At 39.4% G+C, this 15,606-nt stretch overlaps 1 protein-coding gene across 1 annotated transcript in view; it reads left to right on the plus strand.

Moving 5' to 3' along the window:
• Positions 1 to 15,606, plus strand: part of dcc (DCC netrin 1 receptor) — a 264,597-nt gene that overhangs the window by 19,544 nt on the left and 229,447 nt on the right. The window contains exon 4 of the mRNA XM_084746633.1: positions 278 to 414. Coding sequence (XP_084602759.1) covers positions 278 to 414 — 137 coding nt within the window. The remainder of the gene's footprint in view (positions 1 to 277; positions 415 to 15,606) is intronic.

Consider the following 15,606-nt stretch of genomic DNA (forward strand, 5'->3'; position numbering starts at 1 on the left):
GTTTGATAAAAACTACAGTGACCAGTTGTTTGAGAAAATCATTGAAAGTTATTCAAGGATGAACCGACAGTACATTTGTTTGAAGACTAATGTCTCATCAGGAACCAGTGGACTTTGAGAAGGTAGGGAAAGTCAGAAAGCACTGAGGGACAGACTTACACATTGTTGGTTTTGGTCTTTTCACAGGATTTGATGACAGTGACATAAAAAGGAATTACCTTAACTGATAAAACAAACACGGATTAAGAGAACAACCTGCCTCTTGCTCTGTCTGTAGGAATAAGAAGTACTCTCTGTTGGCGGGCAGCAATCTGATCATCAGGAGCGTCACTGATGACGACTCTGGCGGTTACAGCTGTACAGCGTCCAACAAGAACCACAACATCACTGCACTCGCAGAGCTGAACGTACTGGGTGAGTGTTTCGGGGCATTTTTGCCTTTGTTTTCATCGTGACAGCAGAGAGGCGACAGGAGGTCTCCTGCTAGCCTCACTTCAGGGATGCTGCAGTTACATGGTTGATGTCTTAAGAGGACATGAACCTAATTCTAACATCAACCCTAAAATCCTTATTCCATGAGCAGAGACAGGACTAAATGTCTCTGCTCTTCTCTCTCTCACACACACACACACCTTCAGTGCTCAGTGTTTTGTGGCAAATGAAAGAATGAAGCCGTGTCATTTCTCAAAGCTCCTGGGGTAAGGAATAAAAAAAGCCTGCCTATAAACTGGTAACAGCCTGACATCCACAAAAACAATAAAAATAAATAAAATAGAACAAAAAATGGTCCACAATCCTGCGCTGACAGAAACCCTCCTGTCTGCAGACAGAGAATCACATCCAGAATCAAATGCAGTCAGGAAATATAAAATGTGAGCCGTCTGTTTGCTTCAGGAGGTTTTCATAAATAAAATATGTTTGTATTTATCGTCTGACTGCTCCTCAGCTGCTGATGCATTCACACTGAGGCTGCTCATGTATTCTGCTGTACTCAGACACCTGAACAACAGCTGATTGCTGGTTTGCTTTGAAGAAAACAACCTGAAATATTAGATTATTTAATGGCCAGAACAAAACAACAAAACACTGGATTTTCTGAAGCTTGGTCGGAGCTCGGGGCTCTGTTGTTGCATTTCTCAATTGATGGCGCTGCTGTTGGACTTTCAGGTGGACCCACGTTGAGACACAGTCTCCATTTCCTGTCCAGTCTCCTGTTGTCTTCAGCTGGAAGACTTTTTCTGAGAAGACTTTGCTGCATAGTAGTTGTTTCATGGCATTTTTAGCAAAACTGGCTATAGCTACTTGGTTAAGCTCAATACTGCGGCACAAAGGCAACAAATGTGTGTCCAATCAGAACTGCCGATGAAAAATGTATAAAGCTTTGCATAGAGTAAAATGCAGACCACATTTCCAATCATGCTTCCTAGTATATTTAGCATATTTTTGAGGGCTTGTCCCTTATTTTGAAACTCTTTAAGGGGCTGAGAGCTACTTCCTGGCTTTCATTTCATGCTTCTTTCTCTAAAACCATGCGGCGACCCTCAGAAATTGTCTTATAACCCCTTTGAGGGTCCCAACCCCCAGGTTGAGAGCCACTGTTCCACAGCACTGTCAAATTTAAGCTTTTGCCGGCGGATTCCAATTGGTAAAAAAAACAATATTTTGACATAAAACCGACCAAGTACTCATAATCTGAATACACATTCAAGATATTTTTTAGTGTAAACCTTGGGGTGTCTTTTCTTTAAAGCAGTGGTTCCCAAACCGGGGGGGTGGAGGTAATTTGTAGAAATTAAGAAGAAAAGAGTTAATTTTAGGGTTACCTTAAAGCAACAGTGTACATACATACATGCATAGTCTGGCTATTAAATTTTTTATTTTTATTTAATGCATTAATTTAATCAATTAAATGATTCATGACTTGCCAGTTTTAGTAGTTACTAGTTAGTTTACAGTTATTAATGGATCAATGTTATATTTAAGTGAAGAAGAGGGTCCAAAGAAAGTGTTTTATTTATTTATTTATTTATTTGTAGAGTGAAAATTCAGGCCCCCTCTCCTCTAAAATCATTTTCATATGCTACCTAGGAGTGTTTTAAGGAAAAATACTTTCTTTGCCTTTAAGAAGCTCTGAAGGATCTTCAGATCATGTGAGCAGCAGCATGCCTCGTTGGCACTCATTTAACATGTCAGAATACAGCGATTTATGATCAGAACCCAGACGTGACATACTGGAGACACAGACCCCCGCTGTTTATTGTAAACATCATGTGATGTTTGCAGGCAGCGACTGTTGAGAGCGGAGTGTAAACAGAATATGAATGTGATGCGAACACAGAGACAGACTCAGAAGGGACGCCGAGACAAAGACATGAAAGGACGGAGACGAGCGGAGAGGCCCAGCTGGAAGGAGAATGAAAACACCGGAAGGTTAATTTGCAGATTTTCTCCTGAGAGTCGAACAAACAACAGCTGCTTCTGTTTGATTTCAACTCTCTGCTCGCAGAAAAAAATACTGTCTTCTGTTTCATCAAAGGTAGAAAAAAATCTGATGTAGTTGCTGTCTGATAAGCCCTGCATACAAACTCCTATATATCAATTTGGGAGTGACAGCCATGGAACCCCCAAAGTCTCAGAAGAAGATATTTTTACCTTGTTTGCATAAGATAATAAAGTCATGCTTTTGATATGATTTTATGCTCTTTCCCTCATCACAGGAATACATTAAATAATGACAGTAGAATCAAATCTGATCATCAGTGTAAAAACTAAGGAAACAGATGTTTCCTTACTTCATTTCTCCCAACAAATCCAATTCAGTCCATCACTTTGTCACTTTTATCCTTAGATCTGCTGTTAACTTGGCTTCATGAGAACAAAATACCAAGAGTGCATTACTTAGAGAAGGGGCCTCATTTATAGACAAATCCAGCGACCGCTTTGCGTGTTCAGCCATCTTGCGCCGCCGTCATCGCTGCGGTTGCATGTCATAACCGTCACTCTCTGTGTCTGCTGGTTGGGTCTAAAAGGGAACCCTTAATTTGCGAGACTCTCATGAGATTTTTCACGGTTTCAGTCAAAATGTTCACAGATAATTGGATTGACAGCAGCCCTCAGTAACTTTTATTTTAACATTATTCAAATGTTACTTAGTAGTTAGACATTGGTTGTGACAGCAGCTGGAAATAGACAATGAAGAAGAGAAAAACAGACCATCTCCACCACATTTAAGTGAAAAACTGTATATGTATATTAAAAAATACATAAGAAAACACATTTTTCAGGTATTGAATTGATTTTGATCCACTGTGACTCATGCTGGTCCTCTGTGCACTCAGTGAATCTCTGCAGAGTCTCAGACAGCAGCTCTCTTCATCAAGTAAAGTTTTGTGTATTTTACTTCTGTTTTTGTCCAAAGTTGAAATTTGACATGACTGTTGGAGCAGCCGAGCCGCACAGGTTCCTCCAGACTTCCTGGACATTGTTGTCAAAAGTAAAATTACATGAAAAGTAAGTATAAAAGTAGAAAATGGTAAACTCCTTATGACAGCCTGCATTCATTCATGCTCATACTGTAGGGAGACGCCACTGCAGCAATGACTTGGTAACTTCCAGGACTTCACTGGATTCGTCTATAAAAAGGACGTACTGTCAGTTTTGAATCTGACTTAAGTGGAATATCATACATCAAACAATCGATGATGACTATTTGCCTCACGTAAGAGCTAAAGCTCAGTCTGTCATGTGCAGCTGCTGTGTTTTACCCACCCATCCACACCAAGTGCACCTGCTTACATGCATGTACTTTTAACACCTCCACTAGTGCGTTGGTTTCTAACCTGGGGTCCGAGCCCTCCTTAGGTGGGCACCAGATATCACAGGGGGTCCCTGCCACTTTGTGTCACTTGTTTCTAATCAATAATCATGCAATCATACAATCAATAACCAGGTAAAACAATGTCAAACGAGGTGTCATTAACGCCATTTCTAGACTATTGATTAATTATCAATTAAATCAGTTAAATACTAAACTAATGCAATTACAGTTCTGATTAATTACAGGTTCAAGCACTTTTTTCACAGTCCAAGTACTTTTCAAACCTTGAAAATATTAAAATTCAAGTGTTGTCAAGGATTTCCAGCACCTGTACAAACGCTGCAATTTATACAAAAGTCTGTATACAAAACTATTAAAAAAGACACATTTCTAAAAATAGTAAGCTACTTAGTTAGCTTACTCTGTGATAATGAATCATTATTTTTCTTTTGGTAACAATGAGTGTGTAAAACTGGACTCTGTTGGGCAGTTAAAAGAAAAAAATGTTAAGCTTATGCTAGTAATATGATAAGATATGAGAGATAAGATATATGTACCAAAGACAAAGCTTTCTTTAGATGCAAGCAGCTTCTAGGAATAAAGGTCGGAGACTGGTGCTGTAAGTGGATTGTGTGGATCTGTACACTCGTTGCTGTGAGACTGGGCTGACCAATCAGAGAGTGGATGGTGCATATCCAGTGATCAGTGCCAGTGCTTACAGAAAAAAAGCTAAATTTATTAAATTGCTGGAAGGAAGAAAAAAACAAAGCAAGAAATAGAAGAGGAAAAAAACGAAGGAATTTGATTGAAAGAAATCTGGAACGTAAAGCTGACGTGATCGGGATGACCTTTCTGAATAATTTCAGCGTTTATGATAAACATGGCAATCGCTGCTGTAGATTTTCTACACTTCGTGTGTCTCAATCTGTTTTTCTGTCATTTCCTCCCATTAAATGGCCTTTGATAATACATTTCAGAGCTGAAGCCGACAAGGATTTAAACTGAGGTTTTTGCTTATCGTGACGAGCCTGCAGCTATCTGTGAATGCACTCTGGATTTATTTATTCATCCCTCCATCTGCCTGCCTTCTATCTCTCTCTGCCTCATCTGCAAATTAAATATATTTGATAAGGTGAACAGTTTACTAACACGCTGCATTTACACACTCTGAATATTTATGGACTTCTGCGTATGGATAAACATGTAGGAACATTCTGACAGGAAATGTTAAGAGCAGCTCATGTCATACTCACAGCTCTGCTGCTCCCAGCTTCTCTTTTTAACACAAATACTGCTTTCATTTTACTCATTATTTACATTCACTCATACTTTTACTTTAACATTTTTCAGTTGCTGCTAAGCCACTTTTAATGAACTTCCTGTATAGATTGTCTGTCCAGTCACACACAGTGTGTATAGACCCACCAATCCACCAGAGGATACGGTGACAGTCACCTTTAACACGGGGGGGTGTCATATGAAGCAGGGGTGTTCCCCCTGCCTCCTGTTTTGTGGTATGCACCAATTTGTGTCTTTTCTGCATCAATTTATAGTGGGGAATGTCTTTATTTATGTTAGGTAAAGCACAAAATTCAGATAATAGGTGACAATTCAAAGTATAAAGGAATATGGTGCAGTAAGAAAGCCTCTCAGGGAAGGCTACTGCAGGGAACAAATGCATGTGTTTTTACGTAAATAGTAAGGGGGGCATGTCTCTTCCATTACCCCCAAAATCTTGTTTCACCTGGGATTCCTGTGCAAGGCAAATCAAGTCCAGATTGATTGTTTTACAGAACTTATTTTAACCCAACTGAAATGAAATATTTTTTTGGCAAGCTTTATTTTGAAAAACTAACCAGACGTTATGTGTTGGCTCTCTTGGCTTCAGAATGAGAATGCACATTTTCAACGCCTTGGCGAGGAAAAACAAAATGTGACGCTGTAAAAGGGGACCGGTGGGTGTATTTCACGCTTTGGTGTCAAGATTTTTCACATTAAAAGCCCTCCAGTGGCTTGAGACATGGTGGTAGCTTAATAGGGATTAAAAATGGTATAATAAAAGGGAATGAAAAGAGGATTTGTACAGAAACTGATCTATAATTTGAGAAAGTCATTTAAATGCATACTTCTATTTGAATTTTTAGAGTATATGGTACTTTCAAAGAGACTGAAAAGACTTATTTTTGTACCTGAATAACAGTTTTGTTCAAGTTTCATGTATTTTCCAGACTTCCAGGTGGATAGATCACAGGACTTTCAGCAGGGAGACCAGAGCTGGAGATGTTATTTTAACCCAAACACAGTTTTTCATAAACCTAACTAAGTAGTTCTGTTTCTCTAACCAACCCAAACTGCAACTGAAATTAAATATTGCTCAAATATTGTGTTATTGCTTACCTGACCACAGAATGAGAACGTGTGCAGTTCTCACACTCTGGGGGCAAAATGTGAAACAGTCATGTTGGACTGGCGAGTGTTTTACACACTTTGGCATATTACTGGGTTTCAGTTTTTCACATTAAAAGCCCTGCAGTGGCTGGAAACATCTGTAGAAAGTGCTGAGTTTCAATGGTGGTAGCTTAATAGCAATGAAAACAACAGTACTGTGGAAAAGAGTGTAGAAGAATGAGACTATTAGGCGTTTATTTGATTTTTTTTTTATGGCGTATGATACTTTCAAGCTGGCTGACGACTTATTTTTGTAACTGAAGCAATGAAAAGAGGAGAAAATCTAGAATCGGGTGAGTTTATTCATTTTCTAGACTTGTTTCTAACATCACTGTTGGAGAGGTTGGTTTTTCATCAGTTTAAAGTTTAATAATTTATTTTTTCTCAAAAAAAAGTTTCAACAAAACAAATACCTGTAACTGAAAGCAAGAGAAATAATAAAGTTATCGAGCCCTAAAAAGAGGTCAACAAAACATACTTGTACTGAAGAATAAGGCTAAAAAAACAAGCTGTTAACTAAAGTAACAAATCTAGCAGAATGAGACAAGAGGACAATTCATATATTGGCCAATCAAACCAGTAAATACACACAGGTGAGGAGAACATGGACAATAACTAAAATTCAGCACAGAGAAAACTTGACCCCCCCCATGCTGGGAAAGCTCTTGGTATGGTCCTTGGCTTGGGGCTCTGCATAAAACCAGGCTCCGCCCTCAGCGCCATCTTTGTCAAACCAGGAAGAGAAATCAGCAGCAGGTAACTTCCGCTGTGGCTTTACACACATTCTCATTTAACCTGCAGCTTTATTTTTTTGTCATTTTGCTTGCCGTATTTGACACTTTTATTTGAACATAAACCCCTAAACTGTTTTTCTGCTCATTACTTTAAAAGAGTTTGGAATTAAATCCTACTGTTCATGTCCTCCAGAAGTCATTTTACATTTTTACATTTCTTGAGGACAAAAGTTCACTGAGGACATGCAAAAAGAGTTCATCAGTGTTTAATGCTGCTGAAACCCCATAAAAACCCTACAGACGGAATAAAAAATGCATGTTGATAGAAAAGTTGGCTGTCATTGGAGCTGACTTCTCCAGACTCCGTCTTTTTACATTTACATTAAACTAATAAAGAAGAAATATGTTGTGCTAATATGGCCCATTACACTTTGTTTTTCCAAATGGAGGCAGTTAGATGCTGATGAATATCCACAGTGTGGTGATGTATGGAGATGTGTGTGTTCTGACTCCACAGGGCAGTGACCATGATTAGATGATTAGGATAACGAATGTGTGTGTTGTTTCCCATAATAATGAGTGCAGCCCGCCTCATTAGCTGGTTCCTGTTAGCAGTTTAATGAAAGCAGCGAGAAACGGAGCCGGCGCTGCAGCTATCAGTCATATTCACTGTGCTGCTGTCAGCGCCGGCTGCTGCTGTTAGCGCTGGATGCTAATGGGGGAAAAAAAACCTATGGGCCTACAGGGTGGATGAGAGCCTGACCTGTAACCAGCCCCCGAAATTGTCCCGGGGACAATAAAAAATATCGCAACATGTAGCCAAAATGAGTACAGCTGTCCAGATGGAGCCATAGACTGTATATTAAATTGGTTTTAATCAATATGATATAATTGATATCGATGAAATCTATGATTGAGGCGATTTGCCCCTCCTGCTCTGAAAATACACACTCTGGATGATGAGTTAAGTGGCTGTCTGGCTCACTGCCTGCCAAACTCCATTAACATTTTGCTCAATTTAACATTTAAAAACACCCACGCCTTCTTCAAGATTAGTAATATTTTTTTTATGACTCATAAACAGACATTAATTTAGTGAAAATTTGAATCTCATTTGAATGATTAATGTGAAATGGACATAGAAAACAGGTGTTCCCGCCCGGAATGGAAATTTCAAAGCAGAGCACCTTTCAACTTATCATGTTTCCTTGATCTCTGATGACACATTGTAGTCATTTTATTATTTATTGCAGTAAATATATTATAGATTTCTCCTATAATTATTAAGTGTTCAAATTCAAGCTTTAGCCGGGTCACATGTGTTTTCTGTTTATATTTCAGTAATTTCCTGATAATATTGATTAACCACACTGGTGTCCAACTACTTTTGACAAATTACTTAATTTTATGCTACAGCTAATATAGAACTATGACATATGACTGTAGTACTGTATATAGCTGAAGCTGTACATTGTCCTCTAAGCTTGCTCAGTTGCACTGTTATATGCGTCATTGTCACCCTTGAGTGTTTACCCACTTGTTATGTAAAAAAAAAAATATATATATACTTGAGTGTGCATCACGCTTCATAATCCCATCCTGCTACTGCGGGCCGGGGCGTCATCACTGCAGATTGTCCCTGCTGGGATGTAGCTTCAGCTGCTTGTTTGACAGGGATTTACCTTGATCGAGCTCAGTGGGACTTGAGTCAGATTTAAGCCACAAGTTTCAGCATCTGAGACTTGCTTGACTAACATCCATTGACTTTTTAAAAATTAAATATTTGCATTTTTCTCAGCAGACCAGCAGAGGCCGATACAAGACATAGCTACAGATGCAGCCACCTCAAATTTGTAGAAACCAGTTGCAGCGGCCTGTCTATCCAAGAGGAGATCATGGAGGAGACAAGTCCAAAAATATTCTGACTCAGCAGATGCACACTGCTGATATAAGTCCCTGGCAAACAAGAACAACCTCCTAGTTTCAACCTGCACACTGAAAATGGTGAATTAGAACCGGGAACGCTAATGTTTTTTTTCGTGGTGATGTAGCCATTTTAAGGCCAGAGCTTGCCTCCCAACATGCAAATGTTCCTAAACAAGTTCTCCCTCAGCATTATTTTGAAGCAGCACTTTTGCTGTATCCTGGGCTTAGCTCTGCCCAAGATGTTTGTGATTGGTTTAAAGAAATGTAAACAAGGTGGGGCTTTTCCCTCCTATAGCAGAGTTTATAAGCATGGAGTCAGACCTTTCTCCAGCACTGAGCGTCGTGGAGAGAGAGCTGGCTTGACAACACTAATCCAATAATAATTAAAGAATTGATTCAAGGATTATTTTGTTGATGACGGCAGTAATAACCGGTAAGCAGCGTCATATGAGATGCCGAGACATATGTGTTTATAGGCCAAGAAGAAATGGCGTCCTGAAGAGGAGCAGAGAACATTGAGATGTAAATTTTTGTGTTGTCCTTCTGTTTTCACTTTAGAGCTACATTATAATTTCCAAGCCCTGCTCTTCATTGTTGTGCGATAAGATAAACTTTGCTGATCCCACACTGGGTAAATTCATAAATGTAAAAGTCCATAACCACTGTCTTTGAACTGATTTTAATGTGGAAAATGGGGACAAACATCAGAATTTCATATGACTTGACTGACTTGACTTATACCTGGGACTTGACTTGACTTGCTTGATTCTCGGCACAGTAACTTGGGACTTGCTTGAGAGTTGTGTGTGACTTGCGCATGTGTGACTTACTACCACCTCTGGTAATCAGCTGTTCATGTCTAACTGCCCTCCTGCTTGGCTCTCTCTCTCTCAAGAAAGACATGTGGTGGAGGATGAGGAAGACAGGAAACAGAGTGCCGCCTACCCTGTATTCACCTCACTGACGAGAGGTAGAGTCACCCGCTCTGAGTATCCAGCTCAGCAGTAAACAGTGGGAATAGAGGGAAATAACAACCCACCCTTAAGCCGCTTTCTCTCCAGCGGTGTAACCGTAGTGACTGTAGAGAACTGTAAAGTGCTGTGCTTCGGCAACATCGGTGGCTGGATGGTGTTGTCGCCGGGTGTCCTTGAGCCTGCCGGCGTCCAAAGAGTCACCTCATACAACAATGCAACATGCACCAGTTTTATTCTGTTGCTTATATTTGGTCCGTCAAAAGAGCTGTGAAGAGAAGACGTCATTGTCAGGTTAACTTAACCAGGCTGCTGGTTTTAAAGGAGCAATACGTAGCAATGGCACGTCCAAAAATTAGTACAGCAGTCCACAAACTTAGTTGGAGCCTCAGACTGCATTTTCAATAAGTTGTAATCCTGTTAAATAAATGACCCCTCCTGCCCAGACTTGAGGAAGCTCAGGCAGGCTGCAGGAATTGGAGCTGGAGTTCAGTGACAGCCTGCCTTACTGCCTGCCAAACTCAATTCATAAATTGCTCAATTTAACCGTTAAAAACGTCTATGCCTTCTACAAGATTATTAATGACTTCTTATGATTCATAAATAGACATGAACTCATTCAGCCAACATTCTGCATTAATTTTAACATGAATCAGACAGCTATTCCAGCCCAATATTGATTGATCTATGATAAAATATCATGGTCATTTTTTGATAAATTCCAGTGAATATGTCACAGATTTCTCCTTTACTTGCAGGCACAATCCAGCTGCTCCAAACTGTGGCATGTGAAATATTTGTTACCGTGGATACAGTGATGTATTTGACACTGTTACAAAAGTACAGTCCATCCTGCTGTGCAGCCACATCTGAACTAAGCTTTACAGGCTTGTATTTAAAATGAGTTATTAATTGAACCTTTGCTAATGCAGCGAAAATTTCTCTGCAGTTGATCACACACACACACACACACACACACACACACACACACACACACACTTTAATTCACAGCAGTAAAACAAAACATAGACTGGTTTGGTCTCTGTGGTCTGCAGCGATAGTGTCTGCACTTCTCTGTAGAATCATGCAATCCCTCTTTAGGAAAGAGGACACACAAACGCTCAGTCACACACACACTTTCCTCGTTGTGGCCTGCGGGGTTCCTCTCCTGATTAATTACAGGCTCTGTGAATTACTGTGGGTGTTTTAGAAAACATTTAACAAGCTGCCAAACTCCCCCGCTGAGCCACCGGCCGGCCACCGCCGCTCGCCCAATAACACTGAAAGACATGAAAGAGAGAGAAGAGAGAGAGGGGGCGGGGTCATTGAGCTCCTGCAGAGAGAGGGAAGTCTCCACTAATACAGAGGGAGGATTTAACTCTGTCAATATGTCCTCCCGTCCAGCCAAGACCGGGACATTATCAGCCATTAAGAGGGAATAAAATGCTAAAGCTGTTCATCGCCCACAGATATTTTGGAGTTTTAACTCCACGGCTCCATGTTGAGTAAAAGCACAGCATCCTGGAAACTGTTTTTGATGCAAAAATAGCTTCAGTTTAATTTGAAGTATCAAGGGGAGCCGGGAACAGAAGGATAAACATCTTAGAGCTAACTATCAGGCAGTAAACACAACAGGGAGTTGTATAAAAGTTTAAAGATCCCCTCCACTCAAAATGTGTTTATGTTTATGGCCCCTTAAATGTCTGACCTTGACTATACCGACGTGATTCTCTACGTTTGTTACTTGTGTCACCATCTCTTCTTAAGGAGGAAATGTCTGTGCACTTCTCTAACATGTGAGATTCAAATGTAACCCAGGCAAGCTCGATTTGTAAGCCTACATTACAAATTTGAAAGCCAATCGCTGCGATGCAGGCAAAGACGTCTGAAACCTCCAGCACAGATCAGACTCAACAGCACAAAGAGCGAGAGTTAGCATTTGCTGTTTTAGCCACTGCTAGTTGCAAACCAGCAAGCTAACAAACAACATTTAATGTAAAGTATAGCCTGAAAGTTAGCATTGTTAGCTCTGTTACCACATAGTAAGGATTCTACTAGATTAAAGTCAGGATATAATAAAAGTTTCATTAGTTGCATCTCTTTGTTTTCAGTACAGAGACAGGTCCAGGATGTTCCAAGCTTAGCTTAGCTTAGCACAAAAACTGGAATTGGCTAGCTCTGACAAAACTTTGGAGTTGTTGGATGAAGGATTGTATAAACCTGCGTGATTTACATGGTTTTATTGAACAGATGTAAGAATGGAAAAGGAAGCAGAGATGTTAGTTATAGCTAAGCAGTTAGCTTCCCAGATTCATTGTTTCTTTTCTTTGTTCTTCTTTCCTCTCTTCTTCTTAACTTACATGCACAAGTTAGTGCTTTGCTTAAGGGTTGTAGGTAAATTATAGTTAAGTTATAGTTATAGTTAACTAGTAGTTAAGTGGCGTTACATATTTTGTATGATACATTACGAGACTGGGGTTAATGTCCAGTGTCTCCATCCCTTTCCAGAATAATTCAAAATAATGACTTATTGTTGCTAAGTTTATCTGTGAAATAGTTAGTAGGACAATGATAGGGTAAGATTTGGATCAGATTCCAACTTAAGGCAGAAACTTAAGGCAAAGTGGCCCAAAGCTTCCATTCCTTGCATGGTTTTGGCATCTGTTCTATTTTTTTCCAAGTACCACACAAGAATCTGGCATGTAAACACAATCATAATCTATTCTAAGTAATATAAATAATATTTCTGATAGAAGTGATCGTTTTCTGATAAATGATGAAATATGCATCCCATGCTTTCCAACTCTGCTCTCTGCCCTCCCCTACTGTTCTTTTGTTTAAATTCTCCTGATTCTTTCCTTCACATGATGAAATATGACTATCTGCACATATATGTACTAAAACATATGTGTCAGTTGTGTTGAGTGTGAGGGAAAGCTGTGTTAACTTGCGTGTCAAACATTTAAGCCAAACCATGATCTTTTCCTAAACCTGACCAAGGAGTTTTTGTGACTTTATTTTGAAAGTCTACCAGGACATTCTACATTTATATTGCTAACTTGACTGTGGAGCCCTGCACATGTAAACTGACACTAGACGGGTGTATGTAGGATCATAGTTTGGAACACAGGGCAACTGATCAAGCCACGGTATTTGACGATTTAGAAGAGAGAACGTGCCGTCCTTTCCTATATCTCCTCTCATCCATCCTTCCTCCACATTTCTCTTTTAAGTAGGTCAAAGTTATAAAAACTGATTTTTAAACATGCATTTAATTTGATTAGATTAAATGAAACTTTTTGGTGCCTCTGGGGAAAAGTGAGTCACCGCTGGATCTGTTTGATGTCACTTTGGCCTCGGTTTAACTTTGACATATTCATTTCATATTTCACCATGTAGCTGTGTTATTAAACACTGACTCTGATGACACAGACGATAAGGAAGAGACGGTTATGAAACCAAAGAAGGAAACTTACTTTACTTAGAGATTCTTTTAAAAATGCATTATTCTGATTGGGACAGAATCTGTATGTTTGTATCAAATTAAACTCATTATTGTGACACGTAAAAATGTAACTTTGTAACTTCAGATCCTGCCTCAAAATCATCACATGTAGGCACTGACTGTACATGCAGTGCAAGAACTGGTAGTACCCAATGTAGTAAAACTTTCACGGTTCAGATTCATCAAAAAGTGAAGAAATACAGATATTAGGTGAGGTTAATCTTCAATAAATTTGAATAAGAGTATCGGTTTTCACCAGATGTGTTGTGCAATGCAAGATAAAGCTGGACTGATATTGCACAGCTATTAATTTTAACTTGTTAATATTTTTCTTGACAGTCAGCACAACTGTCAAGTAATGAGGATGAACGTAGTTTAAAGAATGTCACATTAGGAGGAGTGTTGTTAAAACAGAGGAAACTGGGCTTCGATTACCATGTGAATTTTGAGGAATTCAACCTCAGTATTTTCCTAAACCTACCCAAGACCTTTATTTTGAAAGTGTAACCAGATGTTGCTTATTTATTATTGCCATCCTCAACAGAGAATAACAACACAATCAAAAATATGTTAATTTGAAAGTCATGGAAAGTCAAGAAAAAAGGAAAAATTGTGTCCATGTATACAAATCCAGTAGACAAAATTTTGTGACTATTTCACAAACTGCTGTGAGATTGTGTTTTACATACATGTGGCAAAAATAGGTCTATATTGGGAATGAAATTAATTGTAGTGTGCACACACCTGGAACACAGTCCATATGAAAATCCAGCAAAACAATCTCTGTATTTTAGTCTCCTTCACCTACCAGTTGGGTAAAAGTAAGTTTGGATAAAGTTTTCAAGAGGAAACGTCCTGAGGGAGTAAAACACAGATTGTCAGAACAAACGCAAATGCTTTGCAAGCCACTGTTGTTTGACATTAACCACATGCTCCGTGAGTTCTACATGTATGAAGTCCATTAAACACAGAGAGGAACATGTTAGTTTAGCATTTTGAGGGCTCTAATGATGCCTTGTCACGGTTATGACAAAGTTTTATATATGATTACTCAGCTGTATAAACGCGTTGTCACTCCCAACTTGGTCTGTGGCCCTGTAGGCACCCCGCTAGCAACACTTTTGCATGTGTAGGGTCTGCAGTCGAGATAGCAACAATCAGTCCCTGCAGGGTTTCACAGAATGTTGGGAGGGATTGCTGAGGCCTAAAATGACTGATTTCACAGCAGCTTTTCTGAATAAATTGCAATGCATGTTGTGACGTTTTTATTTGTTTCTTGCAAAGAAATTGTGGGAACAAGTGAAAAAAGCCAGTTGAGTATTCTATCTAACCTTACCAAAAAAGCTCAAGAGTACAAAAGTCCAAACAAAATTTATAAGAGACGTTCTCTTGGAGTCAGTTCATTGAGATGTACATGTAGTAATAATAATAATAATAATAATAATAATAATAATAATAATAACTTTACTTTTACAGAACCTTTAAATACTGAGTTTACAAAGTGCTGCTATGATTGCTGGAACTCACAGGAGACTACAGTGATTGGTCAAATTCGCAGCAAGGTTGCAGTGATTGGACAAAATTGCAAGGTTGTGCAGAGTTCCTGGAGACTGGCTGAATTTGCATTAATTGTTGCGACTGCAACATGACAACTTCCTGGAGGGACTCCATAATAAACATCTGGGTAGATTTAGAAAAGAACGGCTCGAAAGCTATGTGGTGGATTAGTTACAGAAGTTAATCATGTAACATAGTTTGTGTACAATATGTCATTTTTAAAGAAGTCAGTGTTGACTATTGGATTCACTTGGGACATGAACCCCGATCCCCTCCTGGGTGAAAGTCTCTGTTTCCCATCCATCTGCCCCATCTCCTCCAAACATGGAATTTCTTGCTCTTTATGTTATGTCACTTAACTTCAATGGCACATCCAAACATAACACTAGAGGGACACCTCTAGAAACAATGCTAGAGGGGTGTCTAGAGCGTCATAGTTTGAAGCTTTGGGGCACTGACCCAGCTGCTGTATTTGATGAGTTGGCAGTGAGAACTGGCAGCCTGGATACAGATACAGATACCTTGCACGATTCCCCAAGTGTATTCCACCTTGAATCCCAGAACATCCATGTTACGTGATGTAACTGCTGGAGATCTTACATGGCAGTTAAAAAATTACAAAGGCTTCATCCTCTTTTGTCTCTAAAT

Source organism: Lutjanus erythropterus, chromosome 20 (genome assembly GCF_056507025.1).
Source record: "Lutjanus erythropterus isolate fLutEry1 chromosome 20, fLutEry1.hap2, whole genome shotgun sequence".
Classification (NCBI taxonomy): Eukaryota; Metazoa; Chordata; class Actinopteri; order Lutjaniformes; family Lutjanidae; genus Lutjanus; species Lutjanus erythropterus.